The 27,357-nt window shown below is 37.2% G+C and overlaps 1 protein-coding gene across 1 annotated transcript; it reads left to right on the top strand.

The window, feature by feature from the left end:
* Window positions 1-27,222, top strand: itgb3b (integrin beta 3b). The gene is made up of 15 exons (XM_007574295.2): window positions 1-168; window positions 1,493-1,578; window positions 3,545-3,749; window positions 3,833-4,085; window positions 7,655-7,817; window positions 8,686-8,847; window positions 8,942-9,037; window positions 11,349-11,438; window positions 11,862-11,996; window positions 14,296-14,731; window positions 20,033-20,255; window positions 20,369-20,469; window positions 22,031-22,150; window positions 26,297-26,463; window positions 26,916-27,222. Exons 1-15 carry the CDS (start codon window positions 96-98, stop codon window positions 26,982-26,984), a joined length of 2,379 nt encoding a protein of 792 aa, XP_007574357.1. The 5' UTR covers window positions 1-95; the 3' UTR covers window positions 26,985-27,222.
* Window positions 27,223-27,357: the final 135 nt, after the last annotated feature.

The raw sequence follows: 27,357 nt of genomic DNA on the forward strand, positions 1-27,357 counted from the left end.
TTGTTAGAGTTGCAGCTAAGTTTTTTCCTGCTGCTCTTCAACTGGTGCTACTCAGACTGCAGCCTGCATCCTCAAACTCAGCCCTGAGCTGCAGGATGGCTGCGCTCCCAACGCTCTGGCTCTTATGGATGTGTGTTTTCACATTTGCAGGGAAAATAGCAGCAAGCGGTGAGTTTATGCAGCTTTTTGTTTATACACAGATGGCTTACAAGGGGGCAGCAAAACATGATTTTAGTCATTTTTTATGCTTATTTTCTTTCTTTCAAAATGATTATGAGGGATTCCAGATTGATAGAGAAGTGAGAAGATTTCCAATATACTTTGGGTATTTATCACACTTCCTAGCTTCTAATATTTAAAAAATGCATAATAAGATGGACCAAAGTATAAAGTTAAGTGGAAATTTTGGCATTTTAAGGACAAAAATGACAGTAACAGAAAGTGACAGAATATAACAAAATCAGACTTTTCGAAAATATTTTCCAAATCAGTTTCTTTCAATAAAAAACTTATGAAACTTTAACAAAACTGCAAGAGTGTGTCTCTATCTGGTGAATTTTTGGTAAAAACATGTTTGTTCTTCATTCAGTGGGAAGAAAAAACTGAAATTTAACTCAAGTAAGGGTGGAGATACTTCATAATAAAATTATTCAAGTAAAAATGTAATCTTCAGATGGAACAAAATATAAAGTTAAGTGGAAATTTTGTTATTTTAAGGACAAACTTATTGTATTGTTATACTTTTTATGTATGTTGGAGTGAGCCAACAGCTCATTTAAAGTAGGGGTGATGCAATTAATCGGATTAATTACGATTAATCGATTATTGAAATCATTGTCAGCTAATTTAATAATCAATTAATCACTAACATACTCAGAAAAAAGACAATTTTCCGTGAGAACAACAAACTCAGAGCAGTAATTAAACCAAAACTGTAAAAAAATAGAGATTTTTCATTTTAAATATAAAAAAACACTGTCCTTTGATACATTTTTACTTAAATTTTCTCATTTTAGCTTCACCTGGTTCAAATTTTGCACAAAAATATATCTTAATCACCTTTTGCTGTACAAAAATAGTCAATAGATCAGCAGAAATAGTTGAGGTTTTCTCATGTTGATGCTAAGTATTTTTTAGCTGTACATTCATCCTTTGCTATAAATGTTCAAGTGTTCACTAAAGGAATGATTACATTTCTGATTTAAAGAGGAAATTAAATTGTTTATTAGCATATTTTAATGTATTTCTAATATTGTTAAAAAAATAAACTTGTGGTTAAATAATGTTTGATCCGATTAATCAATTAGTCATCAGAATAGTCAATTATTCGATATAATTAGCTGCAGTGGAGATTATTTGCTCAAGCTGATACACAAACAATCTCATACCTGTCTTAAAACACCACAGTTTTATTATTGGAGCTGCCTGATTATTGTTGTTATTTGTTTTTCCTTTTGTGGTTTGGGATAAATAACTGTTCTCTTGGATCCAGGTTCAAACGTGTGCACCTCCAGAGGAGCCAGCACATGCAAGCAGTGTCTGGCTGTGCACCCCAGCTGTGCTTGGTGCTTCCAGGAGGTGGGTACTTTACCTTCTTCTGCTTTGGTTCATGCAAGTAATGAGCTGCCAGGCTGATGCAGGCTGGCACCAACCTCCCCATCAAGCAGCTGTAAACCCGGATGACTTTTCTTAAAGTGAGATACTCAACCGTTTGTGTCGCCACAAACATTATTAAGTGTCCCATGTGTCCGTACATGAGGATAGAGTCATGTTTTCTAATGCCAACTCAGTTTATTACTGTAAAACTGAGTAATGGGGGGAGGAACACGCGATATTTAGTCATCTAAAAAGTATTTACAGACTTATTTATGATTTTAACCTGGGTTCTCTTAGCAGGGACTCATTGAACTTGTCCTTTTTATGTACAGCTGGTCCAGAATTATTAAATTGACTTTATTTACCATTCATCATGTTATAATGTTATTCCCTCATCAAAAACATACCTGGCAGGCAGAGTTGAGTAGTAACTAGTTACATTTACTCAATTACATTTACTTCAGTAACTTTTTTGGGAAAAACTGACTTTTTTCTATGCTGTACTTTTTACTTTTACTGGAGTGGTTTTATTATGAAGTATTTCTACTATTACTTGAATAAAATTTCTTTATTTTCTACCCACTGAATTAAAAACAAACATGATTTAACCAAAATTCACTAGACACAGACACACACCTGCAGTTTTTGTTAAAGTTTCATAAGTTTTTCATTGAGAGAAACTGATTAGGAAAAATTTTATTTTGCCCTATTTTGAATTCTTGTCATTTTTGTCCTTAAAATGCCAAAATTTCCACATAACTTTATATTTTATTCCATCTGATGATGTAATTTTAAATATTAAATGACTGATAATCTGATCAGTTACTCAGTACTTGAATAGACTTTTTACCAAATAATTTTAACTCCTACTTGAGTAATTTCTTGGACAGCTACTTTTTATTTTTACTTGAATAAAATATATTGAAGTAGTGCTACTCTTACTTGAGTAAAATCTTTGGGTACAAGAGACTCAGTTCAATAATTCAAGTTTATTTCATCAAGAACGCAGGACAGTAAGGGTGCGTTCACACTGCAGCCTGAAGTGACCCAATTCCAATTTTTTGGCAATTCCGATTTTTTTGCCGGGCCGTTCACACTGCCAGTAAATGCAACCTGTATGCGTTCTGCAGTGTGAACGGGCAAACGACCTGAAAGTGTCCCGTATGCGCAGTAGAGGGCGCAATAGCGTCAGCGTTCTAAGTGTTCTGCCAACCGCCATAAAAAGAAGAAGCGCTCAGTGTTTGCGGAAGTAAACATGGAGGCTAATGGTGGAGCTTAGCTTAAATATTTGAAGTTGTTGTCCAACCGGAGCAGCTTATTAACAACTTTGTCCGTCATGGTTGTTGTTTTTCTTCCCGGTTGCGCGTATCAGGACGCAGAATAGTGAGATTTGTTGAGAATCAGTTACGTTCAGTTCGGATGAATGCGACCTGGACATTAGGTCGCATTTGAATCGGATACGTGTCGGATATGGGTCACATTCGAAAAAGAATCTGACCTGTGCTGTTCACACTGCCATGAAAAGATTGGATACAGGTCACGTTACGTCAAAAAAAAATCGGAATTGGGTCACTTCAGGCTGCAGTGTGAACGCAGCCTAAATGTCACCCTGAAAACAAAGCAAGTGGGAACAAAAAGGGGGAGGAGCTGTCAGTTACCGGTTGCTATGGTAACCACCAACCGCCAAAAGCAGCAACAGAACTTATGAACCAATATGTCAGGGGAAATAACTTCTTGACTTAAAAAAAAATTAACTTGAAGACTAAATAAACAAACCCTGTTGCATATGCAGCATTTTTACAACAATTCAAGATAACGTAGTTACTTTATTGTGTTATAAAATGGCTCTCTGTGCTTGGAAAATACATAACACAGCTCATTTTATACTCTATTGCGATAGAAGAGAATGGTTTTGACAGAATATGTTTCATTTTGTCGTTCCCACCAGGACTTTGGTCATGGAGTTGCCAGCTCGTCACGCTGCGACCTGAAGAAAAACCTGATCTCGGCGGGTTGTGAGTCATCCGGTCTGGAGTCTCCAACCAGCAAACTCCAGGTGATCGAGGACCGGCCGCTGAGCAACAAGGCGGCCGGAGCGACCCAAGATGTCACCCAGATAAAGCCGCAGAAACTGCATATCACTCTCAGGCCAGGTGGGTTCATTTCAGAGACCAGAGAGTTACGGTCCCAGTTCAGGAGTTTTATTTACAGTCAGAAACTATGACACGTTTCCCAGATGATGCAAAGCGCTTCACAGTGAAGGTGCGGCAGGTAGAAGACTACCCGGTTGACCTTTACTACCTTATGGACCTGTCCTACTCGATGAACGATGACCTTTTCCGCCTGAGGACGCTGGGCCGCGGTCTGGCCGAAGCCATGAACCGAACCACCAGCAACCTGCGCATGGGCTTCGGGGCTTTTGTGGACAAACCGCTGTCGCCGTACATGTACATCTCACCTGAGGCGGCCGTGAAAAACCCCTGCTACAGGTATTATTATTATTATTATTATATGATATGATGTGACATTTTCATATGAATTTATAAATCGGAAAGTTACAACAAACCGTCTCCATGTCGAGACAGTTTATGAGATGGATAATCTGTGAAAAAAATCGATCTCATACACCTCCTGTTTAAGCTACTATTACCATTTGAAGAAATTAACTTCTCTCAACCAAAAACAACCAGTCAGAGCCAAGAGGCGGGCCTTGGCACTGTCACTCTCCCATATGTACTCGCTACTAATGCTAACTAGCTTTAGCATTCACAACAAGCTGAAGCTCTCCCGCCTCCTGGCTCTGATTGGTCGTTTCTATTTACCACTGGGAGCTTGATTTTTTTTCACAGATTGTCTGCCTCATACCAAATTGTCATGACATAGTGACAGTTTCATATAAATATACACATTTTATTAAAGTTACATACTGCAGGTTTAAGTCAGAAGAAGACTCAATGTGTTTATTTATGATTCAGCCATATTAAAAGTAACAACATCTCTTTCTTTCTTAATTTCTTCAGTAATTTCCATCTTCCTCCTAGTGTCCAAAAACATGGCTGTTAAGTTGATTTGTCTCTAAATTGTCCTTACGTATGAGTATGAGTGTATTTAGTATTAGATCTTATGTCTTATTAAACTCAAAATTTCTTAAACATTTTAAAATATATTTATTTATTTGATTAGTGTTGAAAATTATAATTGCTACATTTTATTATTATTTAATTTTATTTCGAACTTACAGTAAACAAATGGAAAACACTGGACTTGTTAGGTTTTAATTGAATTTAAACAACTCTAATTCTTCCTATTAAGTGACATGTTCACAAGTAACTGAGTAAAAACACGTAGGTATCTGTGACATTCCCTCCTGCGATCATGTTAAAGTCTAACGGCATGAAAGCTTTGTTGACTCGACAAAGAGAATAAATATTTTAACAATGTAATTTGCAGCAAATGTTTGCATTTTTTGTCCAAGACATCATGGAATTTAACCCCAGCTAAGTGAAAAACAAACACTATGTAACAAAGGGAAAACTTTTATTCAAAGAAACTTTTTTGATGAAACCTTGAAAGCATGTTTGTTGCTTATTGTTTTTGACTTGCTGCATCGAAATCCTGACTTTGTATATGTGCATGCCCATGTCAGAAACAGGGCTGATCTCAGCGGTTGTTTATGTCTGCGTGTAACACCATTAAGCAGATGATGTCATTTTAGTGAGGACATCTTTAATCGCTGTGCTGCTTAGTAAGAGAGCAGTCAGAGTCACAGCAGTCGTTAAAAGCTCAGCGTGGCAACCACAACTGCTTGGTCAGCTGCTCTCAATCAGCCACAGGTAGTTTTACTCGCAGACTGAGAGCGAATGCTTGTAAGCTGCCTCACTGAAACTCCACCCAGACTCTCCTCTGGGATTGATTTGTTGGTTTTATGTCTCCTGGGTATATTTACGTTCTGTTTACACGCAGTCTGACAAAAGCTGGCCGACAGGAATGTTTCATTGTAAGATAAAGCACATTAAGGAGTTCCTGACGTAGAAGAGAAACATGGGTCCTGTAGGAGAAATTAATCTTTCCTCAGTATCTATGACGATATTTGTAGAATACTGAAAAGCTGGGCAAAAAAAACTAGCACACTGAAGATCGCTTTTACAGGGAACTTATTTAGCAAAATTTACATTTTACACGTTTTTGTGTTTCAGTTTGAGTTTCTAATTCTTCTAAAAACAGCCAAAGTGCTTAAAACACCAAGCCGTTTTTTGACATTGAGTTGATGTCGTTTTCTAGACACTAAAAAACCTATTTCAAAAACCTCTTGATTGTTAAGTCACAAATCAGTAGGCACTAACCATCACCTAGCAACCCCAGCAAACACCAGCCCGTTACCTAGCAACCCAAGCAGAGCTCGAGCATTTTTGGGCTACATACGCACTGCAACCTGATGTGACCCAATTCTGATTTTTTGTCAAGTGTCACTGGAGACACCGTATTCTCCAGTGACACAGTGTAAACTGCGTCACTGGAGAATGCAGTTCACACTGTGTATTCCAGGAAGTAAACATGGAGGCTAATGGGCGAGCATAGCTTACAATTTTGAGGTTGTTGTCCGACCAGAGCCAGCACTTTAACAACTTAATCCTCATTACAGTCCGCTATGGTTGTTGTTTTTCTTCCCGCTTGTGCCTATCAGGACGCAGAATAGGGACATTCGTCGAGTATCAATGATGCTCAGATCGGATGAATGCGACCTGGACTCAGGTCACTTTTAAAAATATCAGATACGTATCGGTTATCTTAGTGGCCTGGGTGGCATTGGAAAAAAATCCAATCTGTGTTGTTCAGAATGTCATGAAAAGATCAGATATTTTTTTGACATTAAGTAAAAAAAATATAAAAAAATCGGAATTGGGTCACTTCAGGCTGCAGGGCAAACACAGCCTTTGTCAGCTGTGTATGCTGTACAATGGCTGCTAGAAAAGCCCATATTGTGCATTCAATTCTATTCAAGTTGGTGTTCAGAACCACATGTCATTGATGTGATCTGAAGTCCATTGAGTCATGGACTTGCAGCATTCGCTCTTCCATGGACAAGCATATGATCACTGCTTTTCCTTTAAGATAAAATTTTTTTAAACCACACTATTCTGTGAGAGACTTCAAGGAATCTTGGGTGCCCCCTGCTGGCATGGAGGGCCAAAGCATTGGGGCATTGTTCATGAGGTTAACACTGCATTTTGTTTGCTTTAGAAGAGAAACCCAAATCCAAGACTTTCAAAGTGACTTATTTATACTTCCTTGGACAAATTAAGAGAAGTCTGTCGGTTATACAATGTTATACATAATTTTCATTACGTCTTTTACACAAAATTATTCTTAAATAATAAGGTTTTTGTCAGCTCAGTTCTGCCTATACATTTTGGAGGTTATTTTAAACAAACTGCTTTCCAAACACCAAAAAACATAAACTTATTGCAAAAAACTTGGCTGTGTGTGTTTTTTTTAAAGCTTTTGGGCTGCTTTTAGAAGCAGTTGAGACCCAAATGGATGAACAAAAACAGAAAAAATGTGAATTTTGCATAAGAAGTCCATTTTAAAAATGAGCTTCTGCTGCTTTACCTGCAGTGGAGCAATATGTGCAAACTAGAAACTTCGATGGGTTGAAATGTTCAACCCTTTGTCTTGGACCATTTGCTACACACTTTCCTCTTCTCTTTCCATCCTCTTTCTTCTCCAATTACTGTTCTCTGTAATTTGGTCACTGTTGTCAAAAATATTCCACAGGAAGTGAAAACTAGCATTTCTTGATTATCAAAACCAAATGCACAGTAGAGGCAGTGAGGCTGATTACTGGCAAAAGACAACATTACACAAAATAGAGCTGATGATCAGCAGGGCTGGGACAAAAGGAACTAAAGGAAACATCTGGTAACAGAGAAAGCAAATCAAAGGAACTAAAACAGGAAATAAAGTTTGCAACCAGATAAAAGAGACACCAAACATCAAAATAAAAAAAAAGTTTATCACGCAACATTAATTAAACAGTGAATTTCTGTTCAATTGACAGCATTAATACCACCTGTCTGCCCCAGTTCGGCTACAAACACGTGCTGTCTTTGACGGAGGAAGTGGGCCGGTTCACGGAGGAGGTGAAGAAGCAGATGGTGTCCAGGAACCGGGATGCCCCGGAGGGAGGATTCGATGCAATCATCCAGGCTGCTGTGTGCAAGGTGGAGAGGCGCGCTGCATGAATGCAGCCATTTCTGCTGCCACGTAAACATTTACTTACACGATAATTTGCATTCTTTTTCTCTGCTGTCACCCTGAAGGAACATGATGTTTAGAAAAAATATATATACTAAAAGTCTCTTTAAGTAGGTGGAAAACAGGGATGGAAAAAATAAAGGGATTGTTGAAAGTTTTTTTTCTCTCCCTGCATCAGGTTTTTAAAAGTTTTAGGTTTTTCATTATAGTTCAGTTTAATTTTGGTGTGACGTTTTGTTTGTCTAATTCAGTTAGCTGTAGTTAGTTTATGGAGCGCATTTGCTTGTTTTTATTAGTTACTATAAATTAAATATTGTTTCGTTTTCATTAGTCAGTAGTAGTATCAGTAGTTTCAGTTTTTTCATACTTTGGTTAATTTTTAGATCCAGAATTCACAAAGGTTGAAGTTTTGTATGTATATAAACCATTTTTAAAAAATTTATTCATGTTGAGCAACAACTGATTCTAGTGTTTTCTCCCAACTTTTGGTGTCGCCTTTTTGCAGACTGGCATTTGTGCCACCATGAGCTGTATATGCTGTAATTTGCCAACAGCTGATGTAAACAGCTTGTGTGGGGAAAAAATATATATCTATATTTCACATTCGTTCAAAAGACTAATAAACAGATTCATAAACACGAAACGAAGGATTTTATATCTTTAAGTTCAGTATGTTAGTTTAACAAAAGCATCATATCGTTTGAGTTAGTTATAGTTTTTCCCCATTAATTCCAGTTTTTATTTATTTTAGCTAACAAGAATGTTTTCTTAATTAAAGTTTTTATTTTTCTAGTTTTAGTTAGCTATAAGAACCATCTCCTATGTCTGAATTAGGAGCAGATCGGCTGGCGTCCAGGTGCATCCCACCTCCTGATTTTCACCTCCGATGCCAAAACCCACGTGGCTCTGGACGGTCGGCTCGCTGGAATCGTGCATCCCAACGACGGGCAGTGCCACCTGAACGCCGACAATATGTACAGCATGTCCACCACTATGGTAAGCATGGAGGATGATCAACAACATGTGAACAGACACGTCTTATAAAAGTAGTTCAGTGCTGCTTGAGCTAAACACACTGTTTGATTTGCAGGATTATCCGTCACTTGCTTTAATCACAGAGAAAATGTCAGAGAACAACATCAACCTCATCTTTGCAGTCACCAACCCTGTGGTCCCCCTATACCAGGTCAGTTCAAGCCCAATATATTCAAAATCTTCATCAGTTTATTAAAAACTGGCAGTTTAAACGGTCTAGAAACTTATTTAGTAAAGATTAAAGTCCTTATGTTTATCTCCGATTGAGTAGGTTGTCTTCACGACAGACACACTCGGGTTCATTGTATTTATTCTAACAAAAGCAGAAATCAAGTTGGTGGTTAACATCATTCCAGCAGCTTCTGCCCCTATAAATTAAATATAATATAATATAATAAATAACCCTACACAAACTACAAAGCAATAGCTCCCCATGAGCAGTTAGCAGTTGGAAAATTAAACATTAATAATGATAACAGCTAAAAACACACATAAAACATAGCGAAATTACTTGTAAAACCACTCTATATGATTAATTTTGTCTAAAACATTATGTCAAATTATAATACTTGTGAAGGAAACGCAGAGCTGATCCTAATACTGCCACAGTTACCGACGGCAACAGAAAAAAGGGGGCGGAGCTGTCAGTTAAAGGTTGCTACGGTAACCACCAACTGCCAAGAGCAGCGTAACTTAAAACACAACTTTTTTATTTAACAGAATAAGTCCAAACAAATTCTGACAAAATTCACATCTATAATATTGTTAAAATAAAAGCCTGCCACATGTACTGAGTTTGGAAACAAATGCTCACTGATCAGGCTGTAGTTTTCGTTCCTGTTCTGGTATTAAATACAAACGCCGTAAATGCTGGATGAAGCAACAACATGACAGGATGATAAGAAAGATACTTTCTAGTGAAATATTTCATAATCTAAAAAGTATTTTGAAATATGCCTGCAGCTTCCTAAATATGGAGACTTACATTTTTGCCTCTTCTTGCAAAATAGCACAATCTCTGTCATTTATTTGGAATAGATTCTGAGTTGGATTTAAGTCATGGCTTTGACTAGGCCATTCTAACACCAAAATTTTTCAATAGTTTGTGACAAAATGCAAGCCACACTTTTTATATTTCTGTTTGTAACAAATTTGAGATTTGAGCTGTTATGAGTTGGTTTATCAACAGACAAATCTGAAGGAAATGCATGGAAGTTTATGGTTGTAATGTGACAAAATGTGAAAAAAGTTTAAGGGAGTTTGAATAATTTTTATAAGGCACTGTTTATTATAATTATAGCTTATATAATCATCTATTATTGAGTCACAAACTATTCAATCGCAAGCGATAAAAGAGGATGAAGTCAGAAAAGTTGGCTCAACATTGTGGATAGTTGTGTTTTTGTGGCGTTTTTCATTAAACACTGAAACTACACAATTAGTAAAGACCAGTTTGTTTTAAAGTAAAATAAAGCGCTTCTTCCACATTTTTGTTCTCTACAACAACAGTGTGTGTCAGTTTCTTTACAATTGTTTAACAGAGATTTAAGCTAGCTCCGATTCCACCGATGTTGATTATTTCTGATCAGGAAATTCCTGAGCATATTCAAGTTTTGAGCTTTGGAAACATAAAATGCCTTAGTGAGGAAGATTATCTCACGTAAACAATCTAAAGAACAGTGAAGACAATTTTAATGGTCATCAGATGGACTTATAGCTGTATTCCAAACAGGATTGCCTTGGAGAGGTTTGTCTGAAATAAATGTTGAAGATTTATTCATTTTCAAATTAGATTTTTATGTTTGCTCAGGTGGACTTGGCAGCTGGGTTTGTTATTCTTTACATATCTTTATTACCAATCGGGTTGAGACTAATGTTGCACTCAAACACAAATTAATGCAGCGCTATGAAGAAGTGTTTTCATTCTTACAGATTTCTTCGGTTTTAACCCAGAACTTTGTCTAAGACTCTGCATTTACCTCAGCTAAATTCAGTGACACACATTTTTTTCCCCTCACTGTCTGAAGTTGAATCAGACCAAACTTTTCTAGTTTTAGGTTATTAAGTTTAGGGGGAATTACTTTTCCACACAAGCCTTGATTGAGCACTGAAATTCATATTAAATCAGGTTATATCAATGACAAAAATGGAAGAAAACTGTAATGGAGGAAAAGCACTCTATGAAACATGGAAAATCAGATTTATACTCTTTTTTTAATAATAATGATGACTGCAGTTTTAAGCATTACTCATCTGGCAACTCTTTTTCGGACATGAGAAACCACAGAGGCTAACGGTTATTGGTACAAATGATTCACATTGTCATGGTTATTTAAAATAAAAAAGATTAATTTGCCACTCAAAACTGCAGCTGCTACAAATGAGAAATTAGAAACCATCTGGACCACTTCTGTAACTTTTAATATTCCTTTTCATTTTGCTGCTGTCTTTGTGTTTTGCAGAACTACAGTGAGCTTATTCCTGGCACCACAGTGGGAACGTTGTCCAACGACTCCGGAAACGTCATCCAGCTCATCCAGAAAGCCTACGCTGTGAGTAGAAACACACACATTTACACTCTTTCACACACGCACACATTTTTGACTAGACGGTGTCTGAGGACATGGCACGTGTTTGTTGACCCACACCCACCGCGTCTGAGTCATGCGTGTCTCGGTTTAAATCCGGCAGCTCCTGAAGTGTGAAATTGACCAAAAGTCGGCGTTTTCTGACTGATTTTTATTGTTTATGTTTGACCTGAGGTCAAGAAGCAGAAAGCAGGTGGAGGAGTAGTAAATCCTGTGGATTAAACAATTACTCAAAGCTATTTTTAAATTACCAGCGCAAGCAGAACTGACTCAAAATAATGTCTAAACTCGAACTGTCACTTCAGGTCAGACATCTTGTGTAAGAACAGAAGTTTTTCCACATGAACGAGTTTAAATAATTTCTTTCTTTTCTTTATGTTTTGTCAGAAAATTCGCTCTAAAGTGGAGCTGGAGCTTCTAGGTGTCCCAGAGGAGCTGTCCTTGTCCTTTAATGCCACCTGTCTGAACGGAGAGCTCATCCCCGGCCTCAAATCCTGCTCCGGCCTCAAAATAGGAGACACGGTCAGTCTCCAATTAAATCTATTAAATCTTTACGGTTTTAAATCTGGTCTGAACACAAAAAACTGCTTTTAATAAAAGCAGTTACAACAGATCATTGCCAAATGAGATTATCTCATGTTATAGTTGTAAAATGTTTTCATACTTGGCAAAAAATGGCTAAACAGTTTTACATTTAGGCAAAGAAATATTTTTATGAACTGTCTGTAGGATTCTAGTTTGATTGGTTTGCTTGGTTTTAGTGAGATAATAAATTTTTGGATGTGTATTAAATTAATTGTTATATTTCACCAATTGATAACCCGTATAAACATTTGAGCAAGTGGAAATAAGCTGTACCCTACTATGTATCATTACTTTTAAAAGGTTAATAAAATGTACATTGTCTCTGTGGAAAAAAGAACAAACAGTAAAATGAATAATGTCTTTAATAAGAGAACTGATTTTAGTCCAAATCTTCAGGTACCAGCCTGTAAAACTAAAGGTTTTTGTAGGATAAAATCTGAACTTGTTTTCGTATTAAGTAAATTAAATCCATCAAATATAGAAACAAATTTTGTTTTCTGGAGGTAAGACACATAAATGAATTTCTTATATATAAAAAATAACGCATTAGATTTCAGGGTTTTCTCTCCAGCAAATTGTCAATTTTTTTCCTGAACATTTATGAGTTTTCTGGCAGACATTTACTATATTTTTTTCTATCTACAATAGTCCTAATTTGCCATCGTACTACAAAGAGCAGGATAACAAAAAGGTGAAATATTTAGCACACTAAGCATTTGAAACTAAATTTAACACTTGTATATTATAAAATCTGTATAAAAAAATTAAATAATAACTAAACGTGACTTCAAAACTCTGGTATTTTTGAGCAGCCAAGTCTTTGAGACATTATCCAGACTTCATGATAAAAAACACCAAAAGTATATTTATATTTCAGTAGTTCTCTTTGCTATTTTCACCATCATTGTGGAATTTTTTCCTTATATTTCCATTCTCTTATAGTTGCCGTCTATGTCTATTTAAAAGTTCATTTCTCCTTTTCTTTCCTCATCCTGTCAAAAGAGCAAACGCAGGAGGGAACAGATCAACAGTCTGAGTCTGCCTTTCCTGGATTATTTTCCTTTTTGGGCCAATATACAGGATTTAAATGCCTGCTTTCAAAGTTTACCTTGCTACTTTCTTATTTACTTACATTTTAGTCTCTGTTGGTCTTCCCTGAGTCAAAGTGACACATTCTGCTCTCCACATATTTTCTTTTCTTCCTGCCTCTGATCATATTTCCATATTTGGATCTCTCTCCAGATGTAGTTACTGCCCGCTTTTGGACATCTACCAGATATGGATGCAGAGTAATTCCTTTAACTCTGTGCTTTTCTTTTCATTCCCTTAAAAATATTTCCCTATGAAATTGATTTGATAACGGTGAAAAATGGTGGCAGTTAAAGTGTCATTGACACCATGAAACCACTTTTCTAAAAAGATGTACTGTCCTTATTTCTGTGTACACAAGAGCTTTTAATAATAAATATTTATCACAAACTACTTTAAATTGTATACTCAGCCTCGGTTGTTTACGTTTTGACTTACCCTCGTTACATCATAAGATGGCGCCGGCTTTTGACCCAATTACTGCAGAAAACGGCGACACCCCTACAGTGAGAAATATTTATTAGAAGCTTTTGTGTACACATTTTAAAGAGTAGAAATTCATCTTTTTAAATTATCCACGTGGTTTTCTAATGTTTGTCACACTTTAAAGCTACATAATATAACTTTTATAAAAAACTATTTTATTCCATTTTTGTTGAAACTACCACTATGTTGTGATAGTGCAGTATGAGACAGATAATCTGTGGCAAAATCGAGCATATCTGCTTTCTCCAGTTGCTAGCTAGAATCAACCAATAAAACCAGGAGGTAGGTTATAGTACTGTCAATCACCCTCAGTGTGGTGCTGCTCAGCTAGCACAGCATGTCATTAATGCTAATGCTAGTTAGCATAGCCACCAGTGACGGCAGATAAACAGTTTTCTTGTAACAGTAAGTCGTTTCTCCCCCATTGGCACATTTAGCAGCAGGTATTTAAGGTTGATTGACAGCACTAAGACCCGCCTCCTGGCTCTGATTGGATGTTTTATTTTTTTATTTCTTCAGATGGTAATAACAGCTCAAGGAGGAGGTGGAGGAAGTCAATCTCAACAATCTGTCACAACATGGTCACAGTTTTAATAAATATGTAAATAACATATTTTGCATCCTGCAGCTTTAAGTGAACATCAATCTTCTTGTCCTCCAGGTCTCATTCAGCGTAGAGGCCCGCGCTCGGGGCTGTCCCAGACAGAAGAAGAAGACCTTCATCATCAAACCAGTTGGCTTCAAGGACTCCCTCACCATCACCGTCACCTTTGAGTGTGACTGCAAGTGCCAGAGCAAAGCCCAGCCAAACAGCCCCAAATGTAGCAACGGGAATGGTACCTACGAGTGCGGCATGTGCCTGTGCCACCCGGGCAGGTTGGGGCCGTACTGCGAGTGCGCAGAGGGCGACTACAACCCCATGGAGCAGGACCGCTGCAGCGGGCCGGCGGGATCCAGGGGGCCCGTCTGCAGCGGCCGCGGCGACTGTGTGTGCGGCCAATGTGTGTGCCACAGCAGCGACTTCGGAAAGGTGTGGGGGAAGCTGTGTGAGTGTGATGACTTCAACTGCCTGCGATACAAAGGAGAGCTGTGCTCAGGTAAGGTGCAATGACCTGCAGAAGAATACTGGGTAAAATGGGCTTTTTGCTTTTGGATTTAAAATTATACTTTAATAAATGTATGATAAGCATTTTCATTATGAACTATCAAGGTGAACTATCCTTGGACATGTTAGGATTGGTATTTGGGATATACAAAACATGTTTATCCATATTTTTAACAAAATCATTCTTAGATACTCAGATTTTTTTTTGGTCAGGTCTGCCTATTTTGAGCTCCTTTCAGTATGAGTTGTTTTTAAGGCCTATTGTCACTTTAAATAAAAATAAGCTGGAGCTCGACTTGGGTTGCTAGGTTACAGACTAAGTTCCGCTGGGTTGCTAAGTAACGGGCAGTGCCTACTGATTTGTGACATTACATTCCAAAAGTTTTGGAATGGCTCATTTTCCACATACCAAAAAACATCAACTTACTGCCAAAAACCTGCAGTGGATAACTGTGAATAAGGGGAACTTTTTCACTTATTGATCCTTTGTTTTATGCCAAAGCTACGTGGAGTGTTTTTTTGTTTGTTTTTTTATATACATTTTACTCTCAACTGACCACATAAAACAGTATCAGTTAAAGTCTCTGTGCATATTAGGAGCATATTTATGTCCTATTGTCTCGTATTCTCAAGTTTTGGAGAAGTTATTTGGATTTTCATAAACACCAACTGAACCTGCTGGAAATTATGTAACATTTACTCCTTCAGTTCTCAATCATGTGTACATAAAAATATAAGTCTAAGTAAATGCAGGATGCATTTAAGTTTAATTTAACATTAAAACCTTGTTATGTAATGTGTTTTTAAATGGTTAAAGTGCATAAAATGATCCATTGACCACAGTGAATTTTGTGTGTGGTTGCGGTGAAGTTTCCTGTGTTTACAGAAGTTTCAAGGTTGGCAGTCCCTTTTATCGTGCCGACGTGCCACCACCCACCCTCCTCATCTGGGAAGGATTACACGCAATAACAACTCTCTCCTTCTGCGCAGGACATGGGCTCCACACACAATAAACATGTGCCATTGTATAGGCACCATGTGTGTTTTTCTTTAGTCAATCGTGCAAAGAAGTTCAAAAAGCTTCCAGCACAGAAAAATATTCACCTCCCCTGATGAAAGTTTTCTTCTGCCAGACATGACCCTTACATTTGTTAAGATTTCTATGCAGAAGTTGATAGCAATTTAGCCTCCTCGTTGAGTGCTGCACAAAAATATTGGTGTTTAATCAAATAGAAACTTATGATTTTACTTTGGAGATGTTAATTAAAATTTTCATTGTGAGATGCAGCCGTTTAAAGATTACCAATCTGAATCATTTAAGATTAGGCACTGAGGTTAATTCAGCCATATAAGGAGAACTTAAAGCATGGGTGGTTTGTTTTAGGTTATGCCACATAATTTTTCAGTTGGATTGAATTTTAGCCTTTGACTAGGCTACTCCAAAAACAATTTTTTGGAGTAGACCCATTCAGACATGAACTTACGGTCGTGCTTTGGTTTTTTGTCCCATTGCGCAACCCAACAAATTGACGAGATCCTGAAACAAAAAATGGTGACTCAAACCATAACACTACCACCATCTTGTTTGGTTGTTGGTATGATGTTTAATTTTGAAAAGCTGATGAAGTTTTATACAAAGAAGCAGCACAATGTGACATTTTTGCATTGTGAGCCCATAGAATCTTGGAGAGGTTTTTTTATTTTAAATTTTTTTACTGGCAAATTTGGAACAGACATTTATTTTTTGGTCTGCAGTGGTTTGGACTGAACACCAACATGTACTGGGGCAGGTGAGACCTGCAGTGCTGTGGATATTGTTCTGGGTTTCTCATCAATGAGTTGAATTTTGCTTTTATGCAAAGTCCATACATTCTCTACGGGATTTTTTTCTGATTCATCCTGTCCCAAACCCGTTCTGATGTCTGTTGGTGGTCGTTGCCCTGTTGGGATCAACAGCCACTTTGCTGCTGAATAATATTGTTCCAACAATAGTAGATGTGGCATGTTTCATGGTCAGCCTTCTCATGATTGCAGAAATGGCTTCCCTGTGGTCAGTGACTCAGTTTTCTGGGTTTTTTCTAAACATTATTACAAATGTTCTTTCATTTGTAGGTCATAGTTTGGATCAGATTGTTGGAAATTGGGCAAAACTGGGTCTATATATTACCTTAAATCTCTCAAATGGATTATTAGAAGCCCTGAATTTAACCCATTTGAAAATTTGGTCGTAAACCAATTTAAAGAAACTCTGCCAATCAAAAAAAAAAGTACAATAGTTCTATAACAATTCAGATTTATGCCAAAAGCTTATTGATGGCAACAAAAAGTCAGAGACAAATGTTAATGTGGGTTCTACATATATGTTTTATTTGTGTACAATTTTGACTCTTTGAATATCAGAGAAGATCCTAAAGATTCATGTTGAATTATAGTCCACAATGGAAAAAATGAGCCTTTTAAAGAACCTCTTAAAAGTCTAATCAACTCCAGATTCTACCTACAAATAAAGGACAAGCATGAAAGTGCATTTAACATTTTTATGACCCTGTTGAAACTTTCTGTCACAGTGCCAAAGATTTTTACTGAAAATCAAAATCAGTCAGAATCCATGACGTGAGTAGAAGAGATATAGCGCAAAGTTTTGGCACCAACCGCTGACCTGTCCTCCATTACATCACCAGATCTCATATATCACTCTGACTCTCCCCACCTTTGCTGCTCTCACCCAGAAACGTTCGCTGTATTCCCAAAAGTCTGCAGAGTAACATGAAAATGCCTTTCTGCTTACTCATGGGCTTTTGTGGTGTAATGAGGCTAAAAATAAATCCATGTTTGGTCAGAGAAGGACCATGTGTGTAAGAGGACTGGGAATGTTCAGAGACTGGGCCTCTGCAGAACATGCTGTGTCTTTGTCTTCAGATTCCTCATTTAAAGCGAGGGACGTTTGGACTCTGCCACAGAACGGCTAAATTAAAAGACATCAGCTCTGCGGTTGAGTGGTAATAACAGCTTGTTGGGGGATAATTTTTTATCCAGTCACGCTGTCCCAAGCTGCTTCCTGTCTCATTGTTTATCTGGACATTGTTTTTTGCGGCCATGCACCACAATGTTTTCTGCACCATCACTCAGATTGGCACGCATGGATATATATGGAGTACCAACAAGGCATTGATGTGCACAGTTTTACCCACTTATGTAATGAATCATTCATCCAGAAATAAAACGATATCTCAGCCAGACAATGGAACGAGCTTTAAAGTTTAGAAACGTCAACAAGACACTTCTTCTTTCCAGGCAGGAACCTTACCAGTTGGACTTCCAGAAAATCATTATAAATTACTAATATGACCTTTGATAGTTTGTTTTAATTAGCCTGTGGTTGTTGAATATAAATATAAAGAACCCAAAAATTATCTTTATACAATGTTAGAAAACAGGGATGTCAAACTCAATTTTATTTTGGGCCATATCAAGATTATGAATGTTCTCAAAGGGCCTGTTGTGGTAAAATGTATTAGTGAAGCTCATTAATAAACCTCGATGAGTTCTTAAAGTTAAATAATACAGAACACCATTACATTGATATCATTTGGTAAAATAAATATGAAGACTACAGAAAAAGATTATGACCAGTGGAGAAATAAAAGAATTCTGGCTTTAATCAGAGGCCAGAATTCTGAGAATTTTGATATATATATATATTTTAATTCTGACCTTTTCCCCCAGAATTCTTCAGAATTCTGACTTTTGATCTTAGAAGATTAAAGTCAGAATAATTCTGGTTAAATCTTGGGAAAAAAAGGAGTCAAAATTATGGGCAGGAAAAATGTCAGAATTCTGAGAATTTTGACTTTTTTTAATTCTGACGTTTTTCCCAGAATTCTGAAATTTTTTCTTAGAATTTTGACTTTTTCTGGAATTCTCTTTTTTCTCAGAATTTTGACTTTGTTTCTCCTAATTCTGTCTTTTATTCTCAGAATTCTGAGTCTTTTTCCTCAGAATTTTGATGTTTCTCAGAATTCTGTCTTTTATTCTCAAAATTATATCTTTTTCTCACAATTATGTCTATTTTTCTCACATATTTTCCCCCAGAATTCTGACTCTTGATCTTTGAAGATTAAAGTCAGAATAACTCTGGTAAATTCTGATAAAAAAATAGTCAAACTTCTGAGTAAGAAAAATCAGAATCAGATTTTAGATCAGATTTTATCTTACACCAGCCAACCTACTTTTGTTACAGAGGCCTGTAACAGTATTTCGTTTGAAGCCAAAAAGCTAAATTTTCCATTTACTGGTCTGTTTTAGTGGTCAACAACGCAATGAAAAGTTCAATCTTTCTACACTTTGGTGGAATTTAAGAAAGACCGAAAACAAATACATACCCTACTTTAGTCTAAATGCACTTATTAATTGTTTTGAGAGTGCTGTGGGTGTTTCTAAAAAAATTTTTTGCAGTTTGGCAACTCCTTAACTCCTTAAAAAGGAGTTAAGGAGTTAACTCCTTTTTAAGGAGTTAAGGAGTTAAGGCAGTTCTTGCCTTAACTCCTTAAAAAGGAGTTAAGGCAAGAACTGGAGGTTCATAATATTCACATTAAAGTGAAGAATGGAGCCATTTAAACACTTTTAAATATGTTTTAAAATTGACCTATTATTCAAAATTCATATTTTGCCCAAAAGCTGAAAGGCTTTTAAAAAAATCAACAAGCTGTTTTTTTTTTGGTAATATGTTGATGTTTTTTGGTACTGCGGCATTAGCTAGCAACCCCAACCAAACCCAGCCCATCACTTAGCAACTCAAACAGAGATCCAGCACCTTTGGGCAGCTGGTTTTACCACCATATGCACTGTACAATGACTGCTGGAAAAGACAAATGTTTTGTTGTTGACTGACTATTCAGAAATCACTTGCTGCATTCTTGTTGGTTGTGCAGGAGGCTCCATTTCTGCTTTTCAAAGATGTACGGTTGTATAATTAGGCGTCTGTCTGCAGCTATTTTTACGTGCGAGGGTAAATGTTGAGTTTGGGGGACGTGGCCATCAGCAACTTATTTGGACTTAAAGTGACAGAGACCGTAAACAGCTCATTCTGAAAGTTGTTTAAAATAAGCAAATTGTTTTCTGTATGTAATCCAGATTACATACGGCTATCAAAGCCGCTCACCACTTCCTCCTTCTCACCCATAACTTATCACACCCATGTCCTCATTTGTTCCTTCCCCTCTTTACTGTAATACTTGTATATCACATGTTCTACAGTAGCTTATCAGAAAGTGACGTTTTCTCACTGTTTCAGGCCATGGAGTGTGTAACTGCGGTTTCTGCCAGTGTGCGCCAGACTGGCAGGGCGAGAACTGCAACTGCTCCCGACGCACGGACACCTGCATGTCCAACCTGGGTCTGCTCTGCAGCGGCAGGGGCCAGTGCGTCTGTGGGGTCTGCGAGTGTACCCAGCCGGGGGCCTACGGGGCCACGTGTGACAAGTGCCCCACCTGCCCAGACGCTTGTACCATGAAGAAGTGAGCATGAATATGCACACGTTTCCATGCGTTGCAGCTGAATTCAAAACATCTGGGTTTTATAATTATTGCTAGTGATAAAATGGCATTGATTATGTCTGTTGTCATTACAGGGAGTGCGTGGAGTGTAAACATTTCAAAAGGGGAAAGCTGCATGACGATAACACCTGCAGTCGAATCTGCAAGGATGAGATTGTACTTGTAGATGAAATAGGTAAGCAGATCAAACGCAGGTTGGTAAAACATGAATGTTATCAATAATATCAATATTATTGATATTATTGATAACAATAATAACTCTGATGTGGACCAAGAAAGCAAACTCTGGTCCTCCTAAAAACCTGAAAAAGTGAACTCTGGTGCATGTGTGAATTCAAGTGGACCAAGAGCAGGAAGTGGGCTGTAACCCATGGCATTCTGGGTAATTACAACCAAAATAAACACACTAGTCTAAAGCAGGGATGTTAAACTCATTTTTATTTTGGGCCATATAAAGACCAAGAATGTCCTCAAAGGGGTAGTTGTGCTAAAATATATTGATGACACTCATTAACAAACCTCTAAAATATGAATAAATAGCCGCCTCTGCATTTGATGAGTATTTGTTAAAGTTAAATAAAACCAGAAATCATTAAATTGACGCCATGTGGCAGACTAAGAAAAAGATTATGACCAGTGGAAAAATAAAAATATTCTGGCTTTAGTTTTGTGAGATCAAAAGTCTGAATTCTGAGAATTTTGACTTTTTTTTTTTCAAATTCTAAATTATTTTCTCAAAATTTTGACTATTTTTTCAATATTTTGACTTTTTATGCTCAGAATTTTGACTTTGTTTCTCATAATTCTTTTTTTTTCAGAATTTTTACTTTTTTTTTCCAGAATTCTGCCTTTTTTTCTCACATTTTCCCCCCAGAATTCTAACTTTTGATCTTAGAAGATTAAAGTCAGAATAATTCTGGTAAATTCTGAGATTGGAAAAAAAAGTCAGAATTCTGTGGAAAAAAGTCAGAATTTCTTTTTTTCTTCCATTGAAAACTGCTTTCACTTATTTCATAAAATATTAGTTAAGCATATAATGCTTATTCTCAAGGGTTTATTTACATATCTCTCTGGGCCACATAAAACTTTCTGGTGGGCCAGATTTGGCCCCCGGGCCTTGAGTTTGGCACGTGTTGATGCATTGCTAGCAGGAGAAATGACTTGTTGTCTCTCACCAAGAGAGAAATCCTACAGCTGCTAAAATCTGATGCCACTTCATTTTTGTTTACATTTGATGAAGGACGAAGTTGCGCTTCACAGATTTTTATGTCGTTTCCCTCAAGAGTTTTTGGTGCAGCGCCACCACAGGCGAGGAGGGGAACAGGTTTGTTTGGCACAGTGCAGTGTGAAAGCGAACCACAGCAGCTGAAAAAGTAACTGAGTCCACCAGACCATCAGGGGTGAAAACACCCTTAGAAAATTTCAAAATGTATCAAAAATAGTTTTTAAAATGATCACTAAAAGCAACAGTGTGATATCCAAGTGAAATATCTCAAATATTAGCTTAAAGATAACACTCTTAAGCTTATTGTACCAATTGCAATGTCAAGACATTTACATCTTTTTATTTTTTTAAATACACATTGCAATGTATTTGGTAAAAATGCAGATTGTTTGTAAAAGGTACTTTTTTTCATCTTTAGCAGCCTAATTTCTATTTGTGTTTGTGACAGTTTTATTTGTTTAGCTAAAAACACAGGTACAAACTGACGTTTTCCTCGACCCTTTTCACACAGTTCTCCATGACACGAACGCGGTAAACTGCTCGTATAAAGACGAGAACGACTGCGTGGAGCATTTCCAGTACTACGAGGACGCCAGCGGCAAATCCATCCTGTTTGTGGTCAAAGAGCCGGGTAAGCAGCACGTGCCCACCATGCTGGAGAGAGAAAATGTTCCCAAACATTTCAGACGAAGCTGGAACCATAGCATGAAGTTTTTTTTGACTGAAACATGAAATCAGACTAAACTTTTCCCTTTTTGTATAATTTAGGATTACCTATATTTTTTTTAAATTTTCTGAATGCCACAGAAATGAGTTGATTTTCTTTTTAAACTTTTTGCATAACTTTCTTTAGAGTCAGAAGTTTACAGACAGTAAGATTACTGTGCCTCCAAGCAATTTTGGAAAGCCAGGACAATGATGTCATGGCACTGCGAACGTTAAAAATAGAATCAAATGCTAAATATAATAAATTAATAACAATAATAATAAATACAAAAATAATGAAAGAAATGAAAAATAATAATAAAAGAATTAATCAAATGAATAAAAACAACAAAAAAATGCAGAAACTCAAAGACAAATATTTTCCAAATATTGTAAAATTATTTACAGTAAATTTTGCTTTATACATAATTTAAGACATTTGAAGATGTACAAAGTCCCAAAACTTTAATGTTTAATTTCAAGCCTTAACTGTCTCTCTATTAATAGCTTAAAGCACAATTCTCAAGACTTGCTTTTGAACAATGATTTAAATGTAAAATGTAATGTAATTTAATTAGTTAGATACTACAACTTTAAAATATATTCCTGGCTGTATCTTACTGTAGTCAGCAAGCTAAGTTTAGCTGATATATTTATGAGAATTATTCAAATGAATCAACATTTAAGAGCTTTACAAGATTTTTTTTATCTTATCTTATTATTAAAGCCAAATTTATGAAGTCAAGATGAAGTGCAAATAAAAAATAAAAACCTAAAACAGAACCAAAAGCTCCAGTTGCCTTGTGCATAATAAAAATAGCAATTTAGCATTAATACAATACAAAGTCTATAAATATGAAATGCAGTAGCTTAAGCTATTAATTTTTTTTCATCTGGTTCAGGTTATGTGCACAATAAATTGGATATAAGTGTAAACACTCAATGCACGTTGAATAGCCACCAATGCAGCAGCATTATTTATATTTTTAAATAGCTTTTCTTCATGCAGGCTCTCTGATACCTGTTTGTTTGGCAACCGAAAAGAGAGAGCGCTTGGTGTAAAACACGCTTTTAATGATCATTACCGCTCAGAGAGAAACTCTGTCCTTTGGACTTTCGCTTTAATGAATGTGTGTATTTAATTTAGACAGGAGTGGGTAGAGAAGCACCCCTGGAAACTGCCTTGAACACAGGTGCACCCTGCTGTGTCAAACAGGGCTGTAAACAGCAGCTCTGCTCCTCTAGGAAACTGCTGACTTTACGAATCCTCAAGAGGACAGCGGGGCTCGAGAGCGAACCGAGAGAGCCAAAGAAAGGCAACAACTGAATAAAATAATGAGAGTAAATAAATGATACTGGAGAGATGATCTTGAAGTACTTAGTTTGATGTGTTTGAGCTGTTAGAGGGGCGGCTAAAGGGACCAAAAGCTGACGAGTCGGAAGCAGCAAAGTAAAAAAAGAGGAGGAAGGGAAGAAGAAAAGTGCTTTGAAGTTTGCTGTAAAAGTTTGTTCGTGTTGTAGGTTACTCAAAAGTGCTGCATACAAGCTGCATTTGTTTTGTCTGAAGGCACATTTTCACACACGCATGCAGTTTGATTTCCAAAACGGTTTAATACAATAAGACAAATACGTCTTTAAATTAATGTCCAAAAAAGATAAATATGAATAGTTTCAAACAGAACCGGGCGGCTTTTGTTGACAGTTGTCTTAAGGTCAGTAGTTTGGAGGATTAGTGTAAGCATATATATAAATATGATTCAGTTTCAGAGCAAGTAGGATTAACAAAATCATTTTTAATTTATTAAAGCTGTAGTCCGTAACTTTTACAAAATGGATGTTTTGTACATATTTGTTAAAAATGTTGTGACAGTCTGATATGAGACAGATAATCAGCTCCTCCCCCTTTTCCTAAAGCCGTCTGAAGAAATGCACTGCTCCCAGTCAAAAACAACCAATCAGAGCCAAAAAAAAGATCTTAGCGCTGCCAATCAGGCTTGTGTACGTGCAGCTTAGTGGCAGAGAAACAGCTTACATCCCAGGAAAACTTTTTATCCATCGGTGGCTATGCTAGGAAGAAGCTGTAGTCTAGCAGAGAGCAAGGGGGAGAGCGTGAGCAGCACATGCACAAGCATGATTGACAGCACTAAGACCCTCTTCATGGTCCTGATTGGTTGTTTATGACTGAACGGTGTATTTCTGCAGTTAGCACTATGAGAAGGAGCTTGATTTATCTATCTCCTACTATTCTGTACATTTTAAAAGATGTTTTTTTTTAAGTTATGTACTGCAGCTTTAAATAGCATCATATTTATTTTTATTTTACATACAGTAACATTTGTGTGCTTTTAAACAACTTGGGAATGCCAAGATAACAAATTGTAGCTTTGTAGGCTTAAGGGAACAAGTACATAAACATTTCAGGTGAATCTGCTACAGTGCTGTAAAAATTAAAATATTACTTTATACAAATGGGACTTTAACTTCTGAATAAATTGGATTTTTTTTTCTGTTTTTGCTACTTTTTCTTGAAAGTTTTCTTTGTCATTTTATCCCCAACATAAGTTTTAATATTAAGTTAATTTCTGAATGCTACATCGATAAATGTCTCAAAAAGTGATCAGACTGAACAAAAAATGGAAAGACGTAGATCAGGGCTCCTGAAGCCATTATGTTGCTCAATAGTGTTTTTACGCACAGAATTATTGCAGTTAATTGATAGTTAGCTATCTAGCTGTCTGAAAAAGTTTGCAGACGACTCCATGTTGTTCCCAAAAAACCTGCACCCCAAAATCATGAAGTGGAAACTTGAAATGTCTTCATTCATAAAAGAAACTGTTTTTGTGACTTGCCACCTGAGCAGGTGTGGAATATCCAGTTAAATCTAGCTGATGCTACATCCGACTAGCCTGCAGTTTGGTCATCATAATTCATTAAAATCTGACTGTTTAAAGCATCTTACCTCATTTGAGTTTATATTTAAGTCCAAACATCTACTGTGATAGATAACCTGGACCAGTCAGTTGATGGCAGTACACAGATTCTGAGAACTTTTACACAACTTGAACTTGTATTGTCTTTGCCTCTCTGGTTTGGCCAAACATCTCGGAACAAGGCTGCAGTTTGGAAAACGTCTTCCAGGAGCCATTAAAGCCTGGAACTACAGGCCAACAAAATCAGAGGGTTAATAAAAGCGTCAAGATGATTTTCTGAGGAGCTTCCAAACTTCCAAGGAATTTTTTTCATGAGATGTTTGGATAAAACAAGAAACGATTCAGCAGCACTTAGTCTTTGACTTCCATCTGAAATACTGAGAGACGAGTTTGGTGGATAATTTAAATAGCGAGTTTCCCCGGGCCGATGAATGATAGGAAAAACGCAGACGATAAGGCAACGAGTCGAGTCGTCTTTCGTTCTGGTGAAGGAATGCTCCATGTTTATGAGCACCGCTGTCAGTCCGTTCTGAAACCAGTCAAATCAGATTCCTGTTGCATTTTTTTCCCAGACCATAATGAGGGAAGGGAGAGCTGTGGCCTCGGCTCCAAGATATCAGGATTTTCCACTGCAGTCTTTCCTCTGTTCTTCCCGTTTAACTGTTAAAGAAACTGTTATTCATGTAAATTAGGTGCCAAACCATTGATTTGTTTCTGTCAAAGATTCTCAATTAACCTAGACTTTGACAAAAATGAAAGAAAGATAAAAACAGTTGTTGATTTTGTTGTGCATGTTAAAAAAGGCCATATAGCTCAATTTTTCCCCCAGTTGATTAGAAGGCCTTCTTGCAATATCCACTCCAAGGCTCGTGTTATGGTTTCCTTTCAGCTTGTGTAATGAGTGACTGGAGTAGGCGACTGACTACAGCTTCAAAATGTTACAAGTTATTAACAACAAGAAGCATCAGAACGACTGTTCGTAATGGAGGATGGACATGAATGAGGAAACCTTTGCAACAGACTTAAAGTCGGACGCAGCGACACGTGGAGGAAGCATATTTGTAATAAAACACTTCCTCTTCCTGACCTCCTCTGCGTTTCCCTCCACTCATTCCTTTATCTCTTCCTCCTCTTCCGCCCAGACTGCCCCAAGGGTCCGGACATTTTGGTGGTGCTCCTGTCGGTAGCGGGAGCCATTTTGTTCCTCGGCCTGGCCGCTCTGCTGATCTGGAAGCTGCTGGTTACCATCCACGACAGGCGGGAGTTTGCCAAATTCGAGGAGGAGCGCGCTCGGGCCAAGTGGGACACGGTGGGTGGCGCACGCAGAAAAGCAGCTTTAGCACATCTGCAGAACACTGAAAGGTGGCACAGTATTTATCTTTGCTGACTAAAACATCTAAGAAGCCACACATCCAGCCCTTTGCCAGTTTTCTGAGGTTTTTTTTTTATTATTTAGTGTCCTGCTGTTACTCCCAGCTGAACAAAAGGCAGTCAGAGGTAGGGCTGGGTTTAAATTAGCCAACGCTAATCAGCCTGTTCTGGTAATTGGCCTCTTTGTGGTCTCACAAATCTCACAAGCCTCAATTTTCAGTGAATCACTAAAGTCACAGAATAAAAGATGTGAAAGCACACATTGAGCGTTTAATCGTTTTTTTCTTTTTCTTTTTTCATGCATTTAAGCCTTTTGTTTCAACCTTTCCAAATCTACCTTCTCCCTCTGAAACTGAAGTGATAATTTCCTAATTTGTGTTTTCTTTGCAGGGGCACAATCCTCTTTACAAAGGAGCAACGTCTACCTTCACAAACATCACATACAGAGGAAAAGACTGATGCTACTGAGTAAAGAGTAGAGGATGAAATACTGGACTTTTTGGGAGAAAGTGGCGAGTCATGTGCAGCCTTCTACTGTCACAAAACAATAATGTGTGTGTAAATATGTAGAAATTTTTCTGAGGAAGCATTTTTATCTGGGTTAGTCATTCATATCTCACTGATGAAAATAGTTGTTTTGTATGATTTACAATTAATTTTGTTGCTCAGACCAGAATAAAGTCTTGCTTCCCCCTCATATCTTCCCAGTATAAATGTTTTGTTTAAAAAGCTTTCATTTTATATCTGAAAGTTAGAAAACATATCAAAAAAGCAACAAGAAGACAAGCTGAGGTGACTTCTAAAAATTGCCAAAGAGGCAATTTTTAGACAA

The sequence above is a fragment of the Poecilia formosa genome, unplaced genomic scaffold, assembly GCF_000485575.1.
Source record: "Poecilia formosa unplaced genomic scaffold, Poecilia_formosa-5.1.2 Scaffold348, whole genome shotgun sequence".
Taxonomy (NCBI): Eukaryota; Metazoa; Chordata; class Actinopteri; order Cyprinodontiformes; family Poeciliidae; genus Poecilia; species Poecilia formosa.